Below are 18,591 nucleotides of genomic sequence, written 5' to 3'. Positions count from 1 at the left end.
ACCCTGATTGGTTCCAGATGGCGCTTGGGTCTGTTCCTATCTCTCTCATTGACAGCTCGGCCGACGCCTTAGTGGATGCCTGGGAAAGGGCTGTCACTGAGGCGCTCGACCGTGTTGTCCCCTTGCGACCCCTAACCCGACGCAGATCCCAGTGGGCTCCATGGTTTTCTTCAGAGCTCCGGGAGATGAAACGTTGGAGACGGGGTCTAGAGTGCTGTTGGAGATCCAGCCGATCTGAGCCTGACCAATTGCGACTAAGAGCCTTTACAAGGTCTTATCTCGCTGCAATGAGGACGGCGAAGTCTAATTACTTCGCTACCCTCATCGCGTCCGCAGATAATCGCCCAGCCGCCCTGTTTCGGGTTACTCGCTCCCTCCTTCATCGGGAGGAGAGGGAGGATCCCTTGCAGGGACAGGCCGAGGAGTTCAGTCATCTTGCGGATAAAATTGCTCAGATTCGGGCCGGCTTGGACTCTGACTGGACAGAATCTGACAGGGAGGATTCGAGTGGTCTTGAAAGTGTTATCTGGACTGAGTTCGATCCTATGACCCCCGATGAGGTGGACAGGATCATGAGGAGGCTGAGCTCTACCACCTGTTTATTGGACCCGTGCCCCTCCTGGCTGGTTTATGCAGCCCGGGAGAAGACACGAGGCTGGTTCCAGGCAGTAATAACTGCTTCTTTGAGCAAGGGTGTTTTCCCTTCTGCCTTGAAAGAGGCAGTGGTGAGGCCCCTCCTCAAGAAGCCCACCCTGGACTCAGCGATTTTGAATAACTATCGTCCTGTCTCCAACCTTCGCTTTTTGGCGAAGGTTGTTGAGAGTGTGGTAGCGCATCAGCTTCCTCGGTTCCTGGAGGAAACTGATTATCTCGACCCGTACCAATCGGGTTTCAGACCTGGGCATAGCACAGAGATGGCATTGGTCGCACTGGTGAATGATCTCTGGCGGGCTCGGGACAGGGGTTGTTCCTCTGTCCTAGTCCTATTAGACCTTTCAGCGGCTTTTGATACCATCGACCATAGTATCCTACTGCGGTGTCTCGGGGCTGGGAGTGGGAGGCACCATTTTACAGTGGTTTTCCTCCTACCTCCTGGGCCGCTCGCAGTCGGTGTTGATGGGAGGACAGAGGTCCACCCCGAGATCTCTCGTTTGTGGAGTCCCTCAGGGGTCGGTCCTCTCTCCCCTCCTGTTCAACATCTACATGAAGCCACTGGGTGAGCTCATTTGTGGTTTCGGGGTGGGGTATCACCAGTACGCTGATGATACCCAACTTTTTCTTTCCACCCCGACCCAACCCAGTGATGCCCTCACTGTGATGTCCCGTTGCCTGGAGGCGGTCCGGGTTTGGATGGGGAGAAACAGACTTCGTCTCAATCCTGACAAGACTGAGTGGCTGTTCATACCGGCATCTCGGGCTGACCAGCCTTCTCCATCATTAAAAATAGGGGATGAGGTATTACCCCCCGTTGATAGGGCTCGCAACTTGGGAGTCCTCCTGGATTCACGGCTCAGTTTGGAAGATCATATAGGAGCTGTGACCAGGGGTGCTTTTGCCCAGATTCGCCTGGTGCACCAGTTGCGTCCCTATCTGGACCGAGATGCTCTACGTACAGTCACTCATGCGCTCGTGACCTCCCGGTTAGACTACTGCAACGCTCTCTACATGGGGCTGCCCTTGAGGACCACCCAAAGGCTTCAACTGGTGCAGAATTCAGCCGCGCGAGTTTTTATGGGAGCTTCCCGATACTCCCATGTAACACCTCTTCTCCGTGAGCTGCATTGGCTTCCGGTTGCCCTCCGGGTGAGATTCAAGGTGCTGGTAATGACCTATAAAGCCCTAAATGGCTTGGGTCCGGAATATCTAAGGGAACACCTGCTGCCGGCATCATCTTCCCATCGTCCTGTGCGCCCCCACAGGGAGTGCCTTCTCAGGGTACCGCTGGTTAATGAATGCCGGTGGGTTATTCCCAGGGGAAGGGCGTTCTCTGTGGGTGCGCCTGCCCTATGGAACCAACTACCCACAGAACTTAGGACCTTCGCCCCCGACCTTCGCTCATTTCGCCGGGACCTGAAAACTTGGCTCTTCGATCTATTTGGTCCAGACTGTGGGGTTCTTAATTTAACTGGGTTTTAGATTTACTCTTGGGGCTTGAATTTAATTTGTTTTAATTGGTTTTATTTTTTGTATTCATGGTTTTAACTGCCCTGTAAACCGCCCTGAGTCCTATGGGAATAGGGCGGTATACAAATCCAATAAAATAAATAAATAAATAAATAAATAAAATGGATGTAGGGATGTAAGAATGTAGATTAGATATTAGGAAGAACTTGACAATTTGTAGAACAAATTACTGCCTGGAATAATTTCTTTCCCTTCAGTGGAGGTTTTCAACATCATCTCTCAGGGATGGGTCTATGACAATTTGCTACGGCCAACTCACCATGGCCAATTCACTGTGGAACAACTCACCACAGCCAACTTACTGTAGGACAACTTGCTGTAGGACAAGAGTTTCACTAATATCAAAGAAATTGTGGAATGGAATCATTTATGAAAGGATGCAAAAGGAGGAACAGAATAAAATGTGAGTTGCAAAAATTAAAATAATTCATTTATTTTGAATAATTAAATAGAATTGTTAAATTGTCCCGTAGCAAGTTGTCCCACAGTGAGTTAGCTGTAGCAGGTTGTCCTGCACTGAGTTGGCTGTGGTGAGTTAGCCGCAGCGAGTTGGCTATGGTAAGTTGTCCCATTCTGCTCAGGGATGGTTTAATGAATTTTGTATTGAGCTATGGATTGGATTTGACTTCTTAAGTCCCTTCTAATGCTATCATTCTGTAAAAAAGAAATTATATATTATATACATCTGCATATATACATATTCCTTTGCAGGATAATGGATAGTGAAATGCCAAAGGAAATAATAAAAAGAAGAGCATCATAATGTAATTATCTGCTTATCTTGCAGTTCCAACTATTGTGTTTGAAAGTACAAAATCCAAATCACTCCCAAGGTAGAAGTTAGAAGAGGGCTGTTGGGAGAAGAGAAATGAAAATAATTGAGAAATGCCAACACACGGTACACAAAACATTTCTATGCTTGCATACAGAACTGCCTAAACTGTTCCTAGTTTTTGTTTATCATCCTTTGAAGGAGAGTATGATAAACAAAACATTGCCCAGGAAGCAACTTCCAGAACTGAACTTTTTGCCTTGATAAGTTCAAGCAAATAATTGTTTGTTGACTAGTTTGCTAGTATTTACCATAGATGCCACTCCAACCCAACAGGACTTTTGATAGCATTGTTAGCTCCCTTGGCTTTTGTCATATTTCCCAAAATATTTCATATCTGTAACTCTAACCTCAATCCAGGGGTTCAACACCAGTAAAACTAAAATGAAACACTGATCTGTTGGGAACAAAAAGGAAAAAAGGATGAATATCATACCACAATACAATACTAGTTTCACTGAAAAAGATTTATTTCTGTCCTTTTAGAGTTTGTCATACTTTAAGAACAAAGAAACTATTAAGCCATTTCATCATCTTTATAACAAGAGATAGGCAGCTGCCATTCTCATTTTACAAAAAGGGAACAGAGATTAAGAATTTCCCACAATTTCACAGAAAATTCATGTACGTTGAAAGTTCAACCTAGATCTGCAGTTCTTGATTCCATAAAATTGTAGATTCTTCTTTCTGTCACTACATTCTTCCTGCACACAACTCTCCCTTTGAAGAAACTTGGTTACATTTCAGGATGAACTGAATTCTATTCAGGCACTAGTAAGAGGCAACATCAATTCCCCTGGATAAAGCTTTCCAAATAAAGAGACTCACCTACCAGTGATGCTGCCACACCTGCTTTTTTTGTCTTAGGAATTCTCTAAAAGAGAGATACTGAATGAAGGCTATACTTATCAAAGCTTTTTCACTCAAAAGCTTTGCAAGGCACAGTATACAGACAGGGTTTCTTCTATTCAAGCTAGGAAGCAGTATATGTGCCATTGTAGGCAACAAGAAGAAGAATAGGCTATAATTCTCTTCCATCCACACCAAACCTAGGTGTAATTGTCCAACAACTATCACCCCAAGCTGTGGTTGGATGGAATGAGGACCAGAGCAACACTTAGCCAGGACACAAATATACAAGATCAGTCCAGATAGAGCCTGGATGAAAAGACATTTAGACTTCTTCATTCTTGAGAATATCACAGTCTCTGGAGTCATACAATTAATGTGCCCGAAGTTGATAATCTGGAAAAAAAAGTATCAAATAAGTTAAACTTAAGCTCCCATGTAGCAAGGAATCTTCTTGACTACAAATAGTTCTATCTCTTTCAGAGGGGAACTTGCAAAGTTTGCTGAAAAATGAAAATTTTCACATATGGAAGAAGTTTTGAAACTTACTAAATCTCAAAGTTTCCCTGTGAAGTAGGACTATTATTGTCTACATATCTGGCAACCTCACATTTAACTCAGGAAAATACTGTACAACCAAATATTTGTAACATCTGGGAATTTTCCTCTAGATCATGGCAAACATGATCAACATAATGGACAATGGATGTGAAAGTCATATACATATACGTATACATATGTATATGTATGTATGTGTACATGTATATGTATATATGTATGTATATATATGTATATGTGTGTATATGTATATGTATATATATATATATGTGTGTGTGTGTGTGTGTATATGTGTAAATATACATATGTGTACACACACACACACACACACACTGGAATTCTGTAAAACCTTTTTTGTCCAAATGAAAAACATTTGGACAAAATTAGGCTGTAAACAGCATGTTCATATAACAATGTAAGGCAACTTTTCTAGAAATATTTAAGGGCTTTGATCAAATGCTTTCTACAAGCCTCATCCAGCAAGGAGAAGTTAACATAAGAAGGAACAAAGGGCTATCTAATTCAGCAAGAGCCAATTAGATATTCATGGGAAGCCTACAAGCAAGACAGTATAGCAGCACCAATTCATATGCTCCAGCATTGAATACCAATTCTGATGTCAGGAGAACTACACAGGCATCAGAACAAGTAGTTATTGATAGTTTTTAAAATAGGATCCCATACAGTACATTTAAAATTCCAGTCCAGAGCTCTGCAGAATAATCACTCATATTCTAGAAAAACAAGAGGATACAGTGGGAGGAAATAATTTAGCAGATATTTATTGAACTGATCTTATGTCTAAATCTAGATTAATGGCTACTTGATAGTTAAAATTAGTCATTCCTCCTCCAGGAAAATGATACAGAGTGTAGGAATTTCTATAAAGCAGAATACTTCATCTGTTCTGGCTTTGTATTTCAACTCATGAGTGCAGAGGATTATTTCATAAACAAAAGCACTAGGGAAATTATTAATTCGCTTTCATGGCATGTAGATTAACTCTAACTCGCACATAGGTGACTGGACATTTTTTAAATATTGGTTTTTGCACAAAACCAAACCAAACCAAACCAGGAAGTATTGGTTGGCAAAGATTGTTCAGATAGCTACCAGAAAGAAGATTAATACATCATGCAAATGTTGGCTTTCTTAGTTTCTGGAGCACATTTGAATGTTAATGCCATAACTATGCTCAATACTAAGTTTAGTATGCTGGGTCAGTAGCTATATATAAATCCAGTTTCTTCATGGGCTTTTAAAGTTTACCTCCACTCTGGGTGATATAGCGGACCCATGGCAGAGCCTGGTACCCACTCTTTTCAATGATCTTCATGTACCGTACCTGGTCAGAGTGAGATAAGAGAGAAGAGAGAGAAGAGAGAAAAAAGTTTGTATTAACTATCTTTAATTCATTCAAATTTGATGGCATCCCAATTTTAACTTCACACTACAATGTGGTCAAAGCACCTTTCCCTCTCTAGCTTAGAATGATAATAATCCCAGGAATTTGGCATATATAGTAATTTAAATAATTGTGAAAAGCATTGCAGCAACTAGTAATAGTAACCTAAGCTTAGCTGCAGCCATCCCCAGGCTCACAACCTCCAGTCATCCCAGCTTTCTTTTCTTTTCCTCAATACCACCTGATCTTATATGGTCCTGGGCTCAAAAATGTCTCCATTCTCACTTCTCCATCAAATCTGGCTTACTTGAATCCCAGAGACTGTGAAGTATGGGATTTCAAATCGGACTGAGATGGGTGGCCGACCTTCCAGCTCCTCGTTCTCAACACTGGGTAGCCCAAAATGGGCTCGCATCAAATATTCTTTACCACCCTGCAAATACAAAATATAATAGAATCTTTTCTGGTGATCTGAATCCAGATTTCCTGACCAATTGTTTTCACACTCTGGCAGGAAGCAAACCCTCATCACCACCATTGCCAGCTTTTATCACAGCCCAAGCTCCATTATAATCTAACTGGAAGGAATTCATTACCTATTATAACACCCTAGCAGTGGCTCTTACAATATTTGCCAGAGACTTCAAGATACAGTTAAGAGCCCTCCAATCAAATAGTGCCCCACTCCAAATTCAGCAAAAGAACCGTATAACTTACTGAATATTCCTGGTGAAACTCTAACTGATTGGAATGTACTATTGATATGAAAGATGTAGGACATTGATCAGAGAAAAACAAAAGGAATTTTTCTTACTGGGAAGGACTTTATGTTCCAGACAACAGTATTCTTTTCAGGCAGATATTTTGCACTGCCTATGTTGGTTTTGAATTTGGGTGAATCAGCATCATTTGGGACAGGCACACTTATCTCCACACCATTGGCCACTGATTGTTTTTTGAACTGGCCCTTTGCCTTTTAGAGAAAAAAAATCAGAATAAAAAATGACATATCAAAAAAGATATTTCCTTGATCAATTAAGTCTCTGACACAAGAGAAAGATCCAAACCTCAAGATAGTTTGGACTCATTTATTTTTATCCAATGAAGAGAGGCATGCTCTTTTCTGCAGGCTATGCAAAATCCATAGCTTTAGAACATAGAACATACTGCATAATATAGAATTGTAGAGCTGGAAAGTGCCTCTGAAGTTTTCTAGTTCAACCCCCTACTCAAGACAAGAGCCTTACACCATCCCAGTCAAATGGTTGTCCAGTCTATTTCTGAATACAGTGATGGAGCACCCACAATTTTGGGAGACAAGCTGTTCTTACTTTTAGGTTGGATCTCTCTTTATGTTTGCCAATTTGGATCAATCAATAGCATTTACAGGAATAAAATGTAGAATGTACATTTTATTAAGATCTAGTTTTTTTTTACACTGGAGGTCTTACAGAGGAATTCACCTTAACCATAATTTCCACTCGGCTGTGAGAGAACTTCTCAATGACAGATTCAATCCAGATGAGAGGTTTCATCTTGTTGGGATGGGGAGGGGGAGAGAAAGAAACAAATGCATGAATTTCAAAGCTTCCAATATAGTAGAGGGTGTAGAATAGTCCAAAGATTATTGTATTAAATATGATGAAACCTATCTCCTTGGAGTTCTGTTATATTTAATTAGACTTGCATAGTTAAGTGGCCTTATTTAATGTAGCAACAGCAGCGCCCTTAGACATAATCTAACAATCATTTAAAGAGCTTCCAAGTCATTTTTGATTGCAGCAGCATAGAAATATGTTTAAATAAAACCATAAAAGAATAGATAATTTTCTTGTGAACTGCAAAAATGTCATCAATACTATTCAAGGACTGATAAGGAAATATAGTCCTGGGTGGCAGAACTGCCCCAACTATCTTTAGCTGAAAAGTATTGTATTCTATTCACCATAGCACTTAGATTTATATACCTTCCCACAGTGCTTTACAGCACACTCTGGGCGGCTTACAATATAAGCATATTACCCCCAACAATCTGGCTCCTCATTTTACCAACCTCAGAAGGATGGAAGGTTGAGTCAACCTTGAGCCCTATCAGGATCGAACTCCAGGCTGTGGACAGAGCTTGCCCATAATACTGCATCCTAATCACTGCAGCACCATATTTAATTTTATTTTGGTGGGAAAATGCTCAGAAGAAGAAAAAAATGCTGAGATTCTACTCTAGAGAATATCTAATTATTTTGTGTAACACTGAGTTCATACTTTGCATTAAACTCTTTGACTCTTTTGGACTGACTGCATGTGTTATATGCATGGCTGGCTTGGTGCAAAATTTGAGCCCAGTCAATATATACAGCATTTACTAGACATCTATCATGCTTGTAAAGTTTGTCAGATATCTCAATAGACAGGTTTCTGATTGTCAAAATCTCAGCTTACTTGAAAAAGGAAACCATTAATTATCTGGACATATTTTCTGTTGTTGTCTCCTTACCAAAATAAAACCTCCCTTCCACAGCAATTTGTACTATTTTAGAAATGGGCAACTGCCACACTTGGACACCATTCATTAGTAAAGTGTAGGTGTTGTCTTGGTGAATCCACAAACAAAGGGAGGGATACCTATCTCAGCAGAGAGAAGATGAGATACTCATATTGGAATATTTTTTTCTGTGTTCCATTCCCAGGACCACTTCAAAGATCTACCTGTGTACTCAGGCGATATGACATAAGCTCAAAATCTCCATCAGGTGGAATGAAGGAGATAGTACGATCATTGTCAAAACGTGATAGTCGCACACACTGGTGAAACTTGACATCCTCGAGTTCCACAGACTTATTTTTTCCACCTGAAAGTCAGAAGTACAGTTATTAAAAGACAAATATGATCTCCGGCAAAAGGTAATTTCTGCTTTACTTCAGTGCTAGACATTAAGAAAAAATGCTTGGTTTTGGTTTGAAGTTTCACAGAACTTTAAGTCATCAATGGAAGCGAAGTTTCACAAAAGAAAGGAAAAATAGTGAACCCTACTTTCTAATAATCAAATTCCATGAATATGCTGCAAAAGAAACATATAAAGTTATGAACAGCTTTGGAGGAGGGGACTAAAAACTAAATAAAATTTAACAATTAAAATTCTTAAAAATTAACAATTACAGCATAGTCTATTGAAATTAAACAAAAATGTGTGGACTTTTATAGTCTATTGAATTGCAGACTTGCTCTTTCTTCTAACTTTATAACCAATCTGACACATTGTATAGATGGATATGAAAGTGCAAAGATGTTACTGACATCAGACTCAAATCTGAGATTCCACCTATTATGTCCATTCCTCCCCAAATGCTCATGCCACCACACTGTGATTTACTTACGTCCTGTGAGCTCAAAAAGCACTCTGTCATTGAGACCCAGGCGTAGCTCCGGCATACCAGAAAGGAACACCTTCAGTTTGATGGCACCCACTATCTCACTCAGCAGGACATTCCCATTGGCATTAACCTGAAAGACAAAATAGGGTCAGAGGTCCTCCATTTATTCTCCACACTCTTCTCCATGAGGAAATATGGCTCTTCCTCCTCTTGAACATAGTCATACTGAAGTTCCCAGCAAAACATAGAAACAAAAACTTCACCCCCATTAAATCAGAATGGGTAATGCTAGAGGTGAAGTAATAATGACAAAATGAAATGTGAATGACAATTAAATTGAATTGTTAAATTGTCCTGTGGTGAGTTATCCTGTGGTGAATTGGCCATGGTGAATTGGCTGCAGTGAATTGGCCATGGAGAGTTGGCCGTGGTGGGCTGTCCCATTCCATTCATTGATGGAGAACCCTAAACATCTGAAGATGTCAGAACCCATATATTCTTAAGGGGAACTCTCTCTAATTCTATTTCTTCTATTACTCTGGGTTCTGTCATACTCCTAGAGGGGAGGGGGGAAGATGCTGCGGGCTGTCTTTTTGTTTTCTCTATCACTACAATGTATCCCTCTCTCTGTCTCTGGATACTTGCTCTGTGAACTGTCTCTCCCTTGCTGTTACCTTGAGGTGAGAAAGAAATGTGCCTCTGAGCATCTGGCTTATCTCCCATTTCAGAAGGGAAGGTGCAAAGCCACAATATCATCGCTACAAGCCTGGGAAAGACCAGTGTTATCAGCTCTTTCCCACAACGGACTTAACACCTAAAGATTGGCCCATTCGAACTGACCAGATGAACTATTGGGGTGGGGATTGCTGGGGACTCTTTTAAACTATTGATCTGGGGGGGAAATGCTCAGATCCCATCTATCATGCCTGCTATCAGCTTCTCCTAATAAAAGTTCCTTTTGGAAGAAACTGCTTCCATGAGTTCTGCTTTCTTAGGATGAGGTATTAAAGTGGGCCCTGACATTAGACAGGATCTGCAGTAACAGTCAGCCCAGAAGGAAGACCCTTACTGGGGGACTTAACAAACCATGTCAGATATTGGAACGGAGAGAGAAGAACCTGCAGTGGGGGTGGGGGGAGCCTTCCAACAAGCAGATCCCTGCAAATACTCCAGCCCTGAATCCTTGAGCTCATCAGAAGAGGTAGTGGTCACAGAATGTTGCCACAAGCCCAGGTGGTTGATGGATGTCAGGAAGGAGGAGGACTGGGAGAAGAAGGCCAGGAAGGTGACACTCAGACGAGGTAGTTAGCAACCAGGTTGGAAGGTTGAGATGGAGAGGTCTCTGCCTTAGCAAAGACAAGGAGCACCGGCCACTGCATTCTAACCGATTGTTGGAGCAAGCAATCGACATAATGAAAATAGTACTCGACTCCATGAGAGAAGAGAAAGCTGACCCATGCTGGGGCACCATTAGCCTGGGCTCTGCAGAAGGGATAGACAAAGGAGGGACTGAACCAGCAGTCCCAGAACTGTCCAAAAGCAACACCGAAACTGGAGCTGTTGCTGTCACCACTGCCACCCCTTGCCGAGCAGCAACCGTGGACAGAGATGGGAGATGACACAGACAGAAGAAGAGACACTGATCCATCCAGAAGTTCCTACCTCTGGAAGTGAAGTAAAGTGGGGAGTCACAGCGCCTGGGATTTTTCCTGACCCAAGTGCTGAACTACATAGAGGAATAAGGCCGCGACATCCCAAGTGACCGAGCCAGGGTTTGCATTGTGCAAACAGCCCTGGATGGTATCCCGGCAGACTGGGTTGTAGACCTCCATGATGCAGATGCACCAGAGCTGCAAAACTTTAATCAATTCATGGCAGCTCTTAGGCATTGTTTCGAAGACACCCTAGCGACTGGAAAGCTCAGGAGCAAATAAAGACAGAGCCCAGTGTTCACGTTTGTCTAGATTCATCTGGATCTTGAGCCTATCCTCTCGGGTGTTCCTACCAGCTTAATGTCATTTGCAAATTTGATGAGCTCCCCTTCTATTCCATCATCTAAATCATTTAGGATGATATTGAAGAGCATTGGGCTTAAAATGGAACCTTGGGATACTCCACTGCTTACTTCCCTCCATGTAGATTTAGTCCATTGAGGACTACTCACTCAGTGCAGTTTGTCAGCCAGCCAATGATAAAAATGAACTTGTGATTTATGGCTTTGATGATTAGACATAGAAATTATAGAAAGAAGAGTATCATGATACTCTTTTTACAAGTCATGCAAGAAGAGCAGGTTATCTAAAAAGAGAAGTCATCTTCTGGTTGGTGATTCAATTATAAGAGACGTAAATTTAGGAAAGGATAGAGAGGTTTCAAAAGAGATCAGGTGTCTTCCAGGTGCTATTTCCAGCAGGGACAAGAAGCATATTTTTAAGATAGTCAAGAATGCCAGCAAGGATTGTGATGTGGATGCTATTGTACATCTTGGCACTAATGATCTGTTCCAAAAAGATGTACTCTCTGTGATTTTCAGAGCTTGGAGCAGGAACTTAGCAGGATAGGCTGTAGGCTTACTTTTTCAGAGCTTATACCAGTGTATGAAGAACAAAATGGAAAAGGCCAGTGTATAGCAGAATTCAATATGTGGCTAAAGAAGTGGTGTAAAGGGGAAGGCCTTGGTTATATTAGTAACAATGTCCAGTGAAAAAGTGCACAAAAGAGATGGTTTGCATCCATCAAAGAAAGGGACTGAGTTACTTGACAATAAATTCACAGATTTTCTGGAGAAATATTTAAACTGAACAACGGGGACAGTGAGATAATTGATACAGAACATCCCTGTCTCTGGAAATCTAAAAATTATAGAGTTATCAGTGCATGTAACATAGATGTATGTATGGACAACAATATCAACCTTGCTGTCAAGCAAAATCAAACTTTTAATAGTGAGTGCCACACCAAGTGCATTAATCAAACAGGTGGTAAGAAAATAGGGGAATTCAGGCAATACACAGGTTATGTAGAAAGTAAACACAAAAGTCTATACACCAATGCATGGTGTATAGCATGCATGTATGAGCAATAAACAGGCTGAATTAGAAATTCAGGTAAATGAGGACAGATATGATATTGTTACCATTACGGAAACTTGGTGGGATGAAACCCACAAATGGAACACACAGCTAGAGGGATTCAAATTATTTAAAAGAAACAGACTAAATAAAAGAGGTGGTAGAGTTGCTCTCTATATAAGAAATAACTATATCTCTACAGAAATAGAGCACAACAATGATGAGAACTGTTCTGAATGCATTTGGATCAATATAAAAGGGGGGGAAATGACATTGCCATAGGTGTATACCAGAGGTCTTCAAACTTGGCAACTTTAAGACTTGTGGACTTCAACTCCCAGAATTCCTCAGCCAGCATGCCTGGCTGAGGAATTCTGGGAGTTGAAGTCCACAAGTCTTAAAGTTGCCAAGTTTGAAGATCCCTGGTGTATACCAACCAGAGGAAATAGATGAACTTTTTGCTAGTCAATTAACTAAGGTATGTAAGGGACGCGGTGGCTCAATAGGTTAGGACGCTGAGCTTGTCGATCAGAAGATCGTCAGTTTGGCGGGTCGAATCCCAAGTGCCATGTAGCAGAGTGAGCGCCTGTTACTCGTCCCAGCTTCTGCCAACCTAGCAGTTCAAAAGCACGTAAAAATGCAAGTAGAAAAATAGGGACCACTACGGTGGGAAGGTAACAGAGTTCCGTGCGCCTTTGGCATCTAGTCATGCCGGCCACATGACCACAGAGACGTCCTCGGACAAAAGCTGGCTCTTCGGCTTTGAAACGGAGATGAGCACCGGCCCCTAGAGTTAGAAATGACTAGCACGCATGTGCGGGGAAACCTTTACCTTTACCTAACGAAGGTATGTAGGAAGCAGATCACAATATTAATGGGGACTTTAATTACCCTGACATCAACTGGGAGACAAACTCTGCACAAAGTGGAAGATCAAACAGATTCCTGACAATCCTAGAAGACAACTTTGTCTCCCAAAAAGTAGAGAAGGGAACTAGGGGATCAGCCATATTGGACTTAATTCTCACTAACAGAGATGAAATGATAGAAGGTGTTGAAGCCACAGGAACCTTGGGGGGGGGAGTGATCATGCAATATTGGAATTCAACATTATGCAAGCACAAGCAATAAAACACAGTCAAACTAGAGTCTTGGACTTTAAAAGAGCTAATTTCAATAAACTTAGAACTTAGGAAGGATTCCATAGATTAGAATCCTCTAGGGCAAAACAACTCAAGAAGCTTGAGAAATTTTGAAAGGTGAGATTATAAAAGCCCAGTCTAGCACAATACCAACAAAGAAGAAAAATAATAGCTTTCAAAAGAAACCAGCATGGCTGCATAAAGAACTCCCTGATAAATTGAAAGACAAAAAGCACAAGTATAAAAAGTGGAAAGAGGGGCACATAACTAAGGCAGAATATCAGCAGATAGCTTGAGCCTGCAAAGTTGAAGTGAGGAAAGCTAAGGCTCAAAATGAACTGAGGCTTGCAACAAAAGTAAAAAAATAACAAAAAAAGCTTCTTTCAACATGTAAAAAACAAGAAAGGGGTTAAAGAAATGATTGGTCCATTAGTAGGAGAAAGTGCCAAGAAGGTGACAAGCAACAGTGAGAAAGCAGAACCACTTAACTAATTTTCTGTATCCCTCTTTACACAAAGGGAAGTGTGTAGTGGGGTGTCCCAGGGCTCTGTTCTGGGCTCAGTGCTCTTCAACATCTTCATCAATGATTTGGATGAGGGGATAGATGGGGAACTCATCAAATTTGCAGACGAAACCAAACTGGCAGGAATAGCCAACACTCCAGAAGATAGGCTTAGATACAGAAGGATCTTGACAGACTTGAACATTGAGCACCATTTAACAAAATGAAATTCAGTGGTGAAAAAAGTAAGGTTCTACATTTATTTTTATTTATTTATTTATTTATTTTATTATTGGATTTATATACTGCCCTTTCTCGAAGGACTCAGGCCGGTTTACAGGGTACTTAAAACATTGATACAAAAATTAAAAACAATTAAAAAGAATTAAATTTAATCCCTGAAAAAATATAAAAACCCCAATTAAAAACTCTCAGCCTGGGCCGGAGAGCTCGAAGAGCCAGGTCTTCAGGTCCCGGCGAAATGAACAAAGGTCGGGGGTGGTCCTAAGCTCCACGGGCAGCTGGTTCCAGAGGGCAGGCGCACCCACAGAGAAGGCCCTCCCCCTGGGTGTTACCCGCCGGCAATCTTTAACCGGCGGCACCCTGAGAAGGCCCTCCCTGTGGGAGCGCACTGGACGAAGGGAACTTGATGCTGGCAGCAGGTGTTCCCTCAGATATTCTGGATCCAAGCCCTTAAGGGCTTTATAGGTCATCACCAGCACCTTGAATCTCACCCGGAGGGCAACCGGAAGCCAATGCAGCTCGCGGAGGAGAGGTGTTACATGGGAGTGTCAGGAAACCCCCATCACAACTCGCGCGGCCGCATTCTGCACCAGCTGAAGCCTCCGAGTGGTCCTCAAGGGCAGCCCCATGTAGAGAGCGTTGCAGTAGTCTAAACGGGAGGTCACAAGCGCATGAGTGACTGTGCGTAGAGCATCTCGGTCCAGGTAGGGTCACAACTGGCGCACCAGGCGAACCTGGACAAAACCCCCCCTGGTCACGGCTCCTATGTGCTCTTCAAAATTGAGCCGTGAATCCAGGAAGACGCCCAAGTTGCGAGCCCGATCAACGGGGGGTAACACCTCACCCCCCATCATTAAAGATGGAATAGTCTGGTTAACCCGAGATGCCGGTATGCACAGCCACTCAGTCTTGGCACGATTGAGACGAAGCCTGTTTCTCCCCATCCAGACCCAGACCGCCTCCAGGCAACGGGACATCACGGCAAGGGCATCACTGGGTTGGTTCGGGGTGGAAAAAAAAAGTTGGCATACTGATGATACCCCACCCTGAAACCCCGAATGATCTCACCCAGCAGCTTCATATAGATGTTGAACAGGAGGGGAGAGACAACCGACCCCTGAGGGACTCCACAAATGAGAGGCCTCGGGGCGGATCTCTGCCCTCCCATCAACACCGACTGCGAGCGGCCCAGGAGATAGGAGAACCACCGTAAAATGGTGCCTCCCACTCCCAACCCCCTGAGACGCCACAGTAGGATACCATGGTCGATGGTATCAAAAGCCGCTGAGGACTAGAACAGAGGAACAACCCCTGTCCCGAGCCCGCCAGAGATCATTCACCAGTGCGACCAATGCCGTCTCCGTGCTGTGCCCGGGCCTGAAGCCCGATTGGTACAGGTCCAGATAATCAGTTTCCTCCAGGAACAGAGGAAGCTGATGCGCCACCACACTCTCAACAACCTTCGCCAAAAAGCGAAGGTTGGGGACCGGACGATAGTTATTTAAAACAGCCGGGTCCAGGGCAGGTTTCTTGAGGAGGGGTCTCACCACCGCCTCCTTCAAGGCGGCAGGGAAGATACCCTCCTTCAAGGAAGCAAGAAAAACCAAAAGCACAGGTATAGTATAGGTGGTACTTTGCTCAATAGTAGTAACTGTGAGAGGGATCTCAGAGTCCTAGTGGACAATCACTTAAATATGAGTCAGCAGTCTGCTGCAACTGCCAAAAAAACCACAGTGCTAGGCTGCATTAACAGAGGGATAGAATCAAGATCACATGAAGTATTAATACCATTTTACAATGCCTTGGTAAGGCCACACTTGGAATACTGCATCCAGTTTTGGTCACCATAATGTAAAAAAAGATGTTGCGACTCTAGAAAAAGTACAGAAAAGAGGGGACTGGAGACTAAAACATATAAGGAATGGTTGCTGGAATTGGGTATGTCTAGTAGTTTAATGAAGAGAAGGATGAGGGGTGACATGATAGCAGTGTTCCAATATCTCAGGGGTTGCCACAAAGAAGAGGGAGTCAAGCTATTCTCCAAAGCACCTGAAGGCAAGACAAGAAGCAATGGATGGAAACTAACCAAAGAGAGAAGCAATCTAGAACTGAGGAGAAATTTCCTGACAGAACAATTAATCAGTAGAACAAGCTGCTTCCAGAAGCTGTGAATGCTCCAACACTGGAAGTTTTTAACAAGAGACTGGACAGCCATTTGTCTGAAATGGTATAGGGTTTCCTGATGACCTCCAAGGTCCCTTCCATCATCATCATCATTATTAAACTAAACTAGTAGACCAGTGAAATGCAGTGGACATAGTAAACTTATATTTCAGTATGGCATTTGACAAAGTGGACCACAACCTACTCCTTGGTAAGCTAGGAAAAGGTGGAATAGACAACATCACCACCAGATGGATTTGTAACTGGCTAACAAACCATACTCAAGGAGTAATCCTCAATGGCACTACATCCACATGGAGAGAAGTAAGTAGTGGGGTACCACAAGGTTCTGTTTTAAGCCCAGTATTCTTAAATATCTTCATACATGACTTAGATGAGGGAACTGAAGGGGAACTCATCAAATTTGCAAATGACACTAAACTGACAGGAGTAGCTAACACACCAGAAGACAAACTCAGGATCCAAAAAGATCTTGACAAACTGGAACAATGGGCCCTATGCAACAAAATGAGTTTCAATGTGGAAAAGTCTTACATTTAGGCAGGAAAAACCAAAGGTACAAATACAGATTGGGCAAGACCTGGCTTAAAAACAATGACTGTGAGAGGGACCTTGGAGTCCTAGTAGATGATCACTTGACTATGAGACAGCAGTGTGCAGCAGCAACCAAAAAAGCTAATACAGTCCTGGGTTGTATAAACAGAGGCATAGAATCAAGATTACGGAAAGTATTATTACCGCTTTATAAAACTGTAGTAAGACCACACCTGGAATACTACAGCCAATTTTGGTCACCTTATCCCAAAAAAGATGTTGAGACTTTGGAAACAGTGCAAAGAAGAGCAACTAAGACGATCAAAGGCCTGGAGACTAAAACATATGAAAAACAGTTGCAGGATTTGGGAATGGCCAGTCTAGAGAAAAGAAGAACTAGGGCGGATATGATAGCAATGTTTCAATATTTGAGGGACTGCCACAAAGAGGAGGGGGTCAATTTATTTTCCAAAGCAACTGCTATAAAGAATATTGGAAGCCATTTCTTTGTACCTTTTTTTCCTTTACTATTTTCCTTTAAATTTTTTTCTTTTCTTGCATTGTTTTGTTTTCTCTTTGCTTCTTTTCTTTTTCTTTCTTACCTTATATTAGTTTATTAATAGTTTTATCTTTCTAAAATTTAATAAAGTTATATATATTTATATAACGATAAAATTACGTATATAACATATCATATCATCATCCTCCATTTTTCTGTCCATTGCCAAAATGATAGTCTTCCTCTGCTTCATAGGGTCATTCTTTGAACTAATTTGTCAGGGTTTTCAGATGCTGAATTAAAACCATTGCTTTAACGTACAGCATCCTTGTAAAATTCTATGCTGATTACATTTTTTCAAGTATGTCAGCTTTACTATCTTAATGAAATAACCTAAGATTTCATTTTATATATATTAAACTTTACAAGTAGTCCTCGACTTACAACAGTTCATTTAGTGACTGTTCAAAGTTACAATGGCACTGAAAAAAGTGACATGACTTTTTTCACACTTACAACCATTGGAGCATCAGAATTCAGATGCTTAGCAACTGGTTCATATTTGTGACGGTTGCAATGTCCTAGGGCAGACATGTGAAACACAAGGCCCAGGGGCCAGATCCAGCCTGTGGTTTCATGTGGCCTGTGAAGCCATCCTGGAAACAGTGAGGGAACGGCCCCCACTGCCTTGGCCCTGGCCCAGAGACCCTCACATCTGTCCCACTCCTGCCCAGGCCCCCATAGGCACCCTTGATGCGAACCATGTAGAGCTGGCCACGCCCACCCAGTAGGCCATACGCACTCTAGCAACGCCCACCCAGTAGGCCACACCCACCCGGCCCCTTGAGGGCAATCGCAATGCTGATGCGGCCCTCAGTGAAATTGAGTTTGACACCCCTGTCCTAGGGTCATGTGTTGAGCTTTTGTGACTTTCTGACAAAAAAAGTCAATGGGAAAGCCACATTCACTTAACAACTATGTTACTAACTTAACAAATGCAATGATTCACTTAGTAACCGTGGCAGGAAAAGTGATAAAATGGGGCAAAACTCACTTAACAAATGTTTTACTCAGCAACATAAGTTTTGGGCTCAATTGTGGTTGTAACTTGAGGAGTACCTGTATTTAATAAAGATAGTTGAGGTACTCGAAAAAGTGTAATGTGTATATTCTTAGTGTTTAAATATGCCACCATGTTCAGGACATAAACCCAAAG

General features: G+C 42.3%; 1 protein-coding gene across 4 annotated transcripts in view; it reads right to left on the bottom strand.

Annotated features, from left to right (window-relative positions):
• Positions 1–2,631: 2,631 nt before the first annotated feature.
• AP1M2 (adaptor related protein complex 1 subunit mu 2) overlaps positions 2,632–18,591 on the bottom strand; it is a 38,705-nt gene continuing 22,745 nt past the window's right edge. For 2 of the 4 annotated variants that reach the window (XM_081318253.1, XM_081318255.1), the window contains 7 exons: positions 9,204–9,330; positions 8,535–8,677; positions 7,292–7,363; positions 6,643–6,801; positions 6,136–6,261; positions 5,693–5,768; positions 2,632–4,261 (listed from right to left, as the gene is read on the bottom strand). In XM_081318253.1, the coding sequence (XP_081174379.1) occupies positions 4,239–4,261; positions 5,693–5,768; positions 6,136–6,261; positions 6,643–6,801; positions 7,292–7,363; positions 8,535–8,677; positions 9,204–9,330 (726 nt within the window). In that variant the 3' untranslated portion in view covers positions 2,632–4,238. The remainder of the gene's footprint in view (positions 4,262–5,692; positions 5,769–6,135; positions 6,262–6,642; positions 6,802–7,291; positions 7,364–8,534; positions 8,678–9,203; positions 9,331–18,591) is intronic. The other 2 variants (XM_081318252.1, XM_081318254.1) reach the window with 2 other exon arrangements.

The sequence above is a fragment of the Vipera berus genome, assembly GCF_964194415.1.
Source record: "Vipera berus genome assembly, chromosome: 2".
NCBI lineage: Eukaryota > Metazoa > Chordata > Lepidosauria > Squamata > Viperidae > Vipera > Vipera berus.
This window is presented reverse-complemented; position numbering and strand designations above follow the sequence as displayed.